The sequence below is a fragment of the Gymnoscopelus microlampas genome, assembly GCF_963454915.1.
Source record: "Gymnoscopelus microlampas genome assembly, chromosome: 11".
Lineage (NCBI taxonomy): Eukaryota > Metazoa > Chordata > Actinopteri > Myctophiformes > Myctophidae > Gymnoscopelus > Gymnoscopelus microlampas.
In genome coordinates, this window is record NC_139948.1 from 44397572 (window position 1) to 44402571 (window position 5000).

The 5000-nt window shown below is 43.2% G+C and overlaps 1 protein-coding gene across 1 annotated transcript in view; it reads left to right on the forward strand.

Moving 5' to 3' along the window:
• stx1b (syntaxin 1B) overlaps positions 1–5000 on the forward strand; it is a gene marked incomplete at its 3' end in the record, with an annotated part of 90915 nt that overhangs the window by 71186 nt on the left and 14729 nt on the right. Inside the window, exon 4 of the mRNA XM_084071395.1 lies at positions 1496–1570. Coding sequence (XP_083927521.1) covers positions 1496–1570 — 75 coding nt within the window. The remainder of the gene's footprint in view (positions 1–1495; positions 1571–5000) is intronic.

The following is a 5000-nucleotide window of genomic DNA, read 5'->3' on the forward strand; positions in this document are numbered from 1 at the left end:
CTGTTTTTTTCCCCCTAGATTTGGCACAAACATGGGGATGAATTCATTCTACTCTTATGCCACCAAAATGTGGAATGCCCTACTACCAGCCATCAAAAAGTGTGATGCCTACCCTCCTTCAAAACCGCCTTAAAAGAGCACCTGTCCAACTGGACCTAGACCTAGTCTTCTATAGCTTGCCAAAATACATGACCCCACTGTTTTTCTGTAAATATACTTTTACTGCTCCTACTATTGATAAAGTATTAAATCAATCAATCATTGAAACATAACAGAAATAACAGCTGACAGCTGACAGGGGTTCTGGGAAAGCTTCAGGTTGTGGAAGGCTCTGGGTCGACCGTTGTAGTCCAAGAGAGACAGACAGACAGACAGACAGACAGACAGACAGACAGACAGACAGACAGACCACTGCGGTGCATATACAAACACAATAGGCTCTATGCACAGCAGCCATTTTGGAGAAAAATTGGGCCTCTTCTTACTTCCTTCACAGGTGTTACCAGTGATACTAATGAAGGCTCTGTTCCATTCTGGTCAAACAGAGTCAGGGTGCTGATATTGTGCATGTTGGCTCACTAGAAATACTAGTGGGTCTCAAAGTGTGGTCCAGGGACCCTCAAGGCTCCTTGAGAGGGTGTAACTCTGAGAGTTATGGGGGTCCTTGAAATTAAAAGGTTTGAGAACCACTGTGCTACACTACATGGAACAGAGCCTTCATTAGTGTCATTGGTAACACCTGTGAAGGAAGCAAGGAAGGGGCCCAATTTCTGTCCAATATGGCTGCTGTGCATAGAGCCTATTGGCCCGGAAGGGAAGTCGTGCGAGGGAGGGTGATATTTGTCACTACACGTACTCCTACAGGCAGAGATGAAACAGAGATGGGGAGGAAGAGAGCCACGCAGAGAAAGAGAGATAGAGAGAGAGAGAGAGAGAGCTCTGAGTTACAGCCAGGATAGAGTTAACTAAAGGTTAGGTGATGGAGGTGGAGAGAGAGCTAGAAACGCCTGTGTTTCTGCTGGCTGAATGGCACTGCAGCTGTCGTAAATCAGACAGCACTGCAACGCGCGGACACACACACACACACACACACACACACACACACACACACACACACACACACACACACACACACACACACACACACACACACACACACACACACACACAGTGAGTTCCTCACGGTACATAAATCCATACACACTCTATACTGTACAATTCCACAGTCAATACACCCACACACACACCCCACACACACGCACGCGCGCGCACACACCCACACACACACACACACACACACACACACACACACACACACACACACACACACACACACACACACACACACACACACACACACACACACACACACACCTGCAGAGTTCCAGCTCATAAAGCAGTGACCAGCCTTGTTCAGAATGTTCATCACATAATAATAATATGTCTTCTTCTTCTCTCTCTCTCTTCTCTCTCTCTCTCTTCTTCGTCTCGACAGAGACCAAACAGGAGTTGGAGGACCTCACAGCTGACATCAAGAAGACAGCCAATAAAGTTCGCTCAAAATTAAAAGGTATGCAAACGAAACGCAGTAACACACACTGCTGAAGGAAACCGTCCCACGTTGTGAGTCTGAAACAAATGGTGTGGTTTAGATTTAATATCATCAAAAATGTATGTAATGTTATTTAACAACAGAGTATGTTTTATTGGACAAGTTTAAGTCGGTCCTCTCAAGATTCACGATTTAAACATTGTGTTACATTTTATATACGGTATACACAAGAGTACGATTTAGCCTTTCTGAAGCTCGTGGGATATATGGGTAACTAAAGAGTAAACTGTTCTGTAGCTTACTGCCAGTGGCTTTGTGGCTGCATAGCTACCTGCATAGCTACCTCCCCAGTGGCAGCATCTGAAACAGTCCGTGGTTTGAATGGCTAGGGCTGGACTCTTCCAGTCTTCAAGGGACAATAAAGTGCCCGCACACACTGGTAGCCAAAGTGCCAATATTTTATTCTGGACGCAGCGTAATAAAAACCAACGTTTCGGCAGCTAATTTACCCTGCCTTCTTCAGGGTAAATGTGGGTTGGACTCTTAACATCATCAATTCCAGCGCCGGGAAGGTCTGCCGGTTGCCGGTTCGAAATAACCTATTAAATATGTATTCAATATTAACCTTAACCCACAGTGTATATAGAATTGTACTCTCTACTTGCATAATGGAGATATTTGATATTGTTGTCCTGAAACTGACATCATCGTGTTATGGATGGAATGGAAAGCATTTCAACATGTCCAAGCTATTGCCATGTCTCGAGCTTGCAGATCTGCTACTTTTCATGCTTTTGCGTGACGCTGTAGTATGACCAAGTAGGGCGTTGATTTACGGAAAAACACAAAACGTTAGAATATGGAGATAAGAGGTTTCTACCCCGACAGCGACGTCATTGCATGCATTTTCATGGCTGAACCTGCCAAAAGAATAGTTAGTAGACAAAGCACCGGCGCTCATAGGCACCGTTCAGGTAAATTAGGGAAGTGAATTACTGTCGGTTGAGTTTAGCATTCAGCCCGCCAGAAAACTAATTATAGGCAATCATAATGCATGGCCTGATTAATCACGAGGAAACTTTGTAAACGAGACCAACGAGAAGCGTGAAAACCCAATTGTCGTAAAAGGGTTTGCTTTGCTCCATTAAGACCGGGAACGCACCTGTGTCATTTTAGATTTCTTTGGCTATTCAAAAATAGCAGATATACAACCTCATAGCGTGGCACCGATCTTGTAGATCTGCTATTTTTGAAAAATCGTGACTTTTTTTTTTAATATTTTTTTTCAAAAAACTGATTTCAAAAAACAGGATTTAGAAAACATTTTTAAGAATCGCCTCAGGTCTTAATGGGTTAAATAAGATGTAAGCAGACCCTTTTTTCGCCCATCAGATTACATGCACGTTTCACCTGCTTCCGGTTTTATGCATCAGTCATTGTGGAAGTAGTCTCGCGTTACCAGACTGTTGCCTCCCACAATTTACAAATGTTTCCGGCATACAGTCTGGGACTCGGAAGCTCTGATAATGCGTAAGGGGAAAGCGGATGCCCCTCCCCTACCCACTTCTGTTTTAGCATTGTGCAGTGGCGCAAAGGAGTCCGACTGGAATCAACGAATCTCATAAACATCGTTTATGTCTACTAGTGTCTTCTTTCACAGTTTTTTCGGCGTTAATTCCATGATACCTTTCTCAGTTTTCTGTGATAAACAATCCTCGCACAAATAACATGAATCTACCGCTCCTATGACTATGCTTCCGCCTCGGTTCTGTTTCCACTGGGACTACAGGTCCCAGCACCGCGTCATGATTGGTCGAATGTCTTTCCGGTCTGAACAACTTCCGTTACGCAGCTTTCGGGAAGTGGAGTTCCAGACTCTATATAGCATTCAGAGATTGTGGAATAGTTGTCTGGTGACGCGAGACTATTGTGGAAGCGGCCACAGCCACATTACATGTGAGTGGGCGTGGCCATTAGCTGACGCACGGCTGTGAGTATAGGCTATTAACCCGTTAAGACCGGGAACGCATCTGTGTCATTTTGAGATTTCTTTGGCTATTCAAAAATAGCAGATATACAAGCTCATAGCGTGGCACCGAGTGCCACGCTACGAGCTTGTACATTGTACATTGTACTGTTATTTTTGAAAAATCGTGAAAATGGGTGCAAATCTTTGAATATATATATACTTTTTTTTAAACTACAATCTTTGCTTCTGGGGGGTCCCTGGAACAACATATTTTGAGATGGGGGACCGCGGCAAAATACATTTTTTGGGGGGTCCTTGACATGGAAAAGTTGGAGCACCACTAATATAGCAACATACTGTTAGGATTTAGAAAATATTTTGGCCGTGGACCCCCATCTCAAAATATTTTGTTCCAGGGACCCCTAGAAGCAAAGATTTGAGTTACAAATGTTCACTTTAAAAAAATAACATTTAAAAATGGAAGATTTGCAAAAAATGTCAAGATTGTTCAAACAGAACAGAAGCTCATAGCTTGAGCTTGTAGATCTGCTATTTTTTAATAGGCAAAGAAATCTTAAAATGACACAGATGCGTTCCTGGTTTGAATGGGTTAATAGCTCCCAATTCATCATAGCGCTGAGTGAAGACTGGCTGATTATGAATCTTACTTTAAAGCCGTTGTGTTTGGTCTTTGTTGTAGCCTACCTGTCATATTGTAATTATATGAGCAACATAAGCACCTCGTTGAGACGTTGATTAGACTGGGGTTTATGATGACGTGGGCTACATGCTGCGTTAGCTCTCTCTCTCTCTCTCTCTCTCTCTCTCTCTCTCTCTCTCTCTCTCTCTGTCTCCCCCTCTCTGTCTCCCCCTCTGTCTCCGTCTCTGTCTCTGTCTCTGTCTCTGTCTCTGTCTCTGTCTCTGTCTCTGTCTCTGTCTCTGTTTCGTTCTCTTTGTCTCTGTCTCTGTCAGGTCAACGACCCCTTTAGCTGAGAGAGAGATGAAGCAGGGACCCCCACTATATTTATTGTATTACAATGCTGTCTTGTTTTTTCTTAATGAATGCCCTACTTGATCATACTACAGCGTCACACAAAAGTATCAAAAGTAGCAGATCTACAAGCCCGTCTAATAAAATAAGATGTTTACACTTGATCTTTTCTATTCACATGTTGGATTTGTGTTCATGCGTATTTTTTGATATTTGATTTAACCACTTAAACCCTCAATACTCAAAATGTGATCTTAGGCTATGTACATTTGGCTCTGTACTATTTTCGGTGAATGTCACTCATCAAAATCATCCTGGCCTACTGGATATTATAGCTAGCTAGCTAAGCTTACCGCTGATCAACAAGGCTCTAATGTTTGTCATCCAGAATAAAGAATGGCGTTCTATCTGTTTGATAGAACGCCGTTCCTTTTGCACTTTAATCTGGAGGACCAACATACATGTGATGCTGGTACAATGCCCCCCAC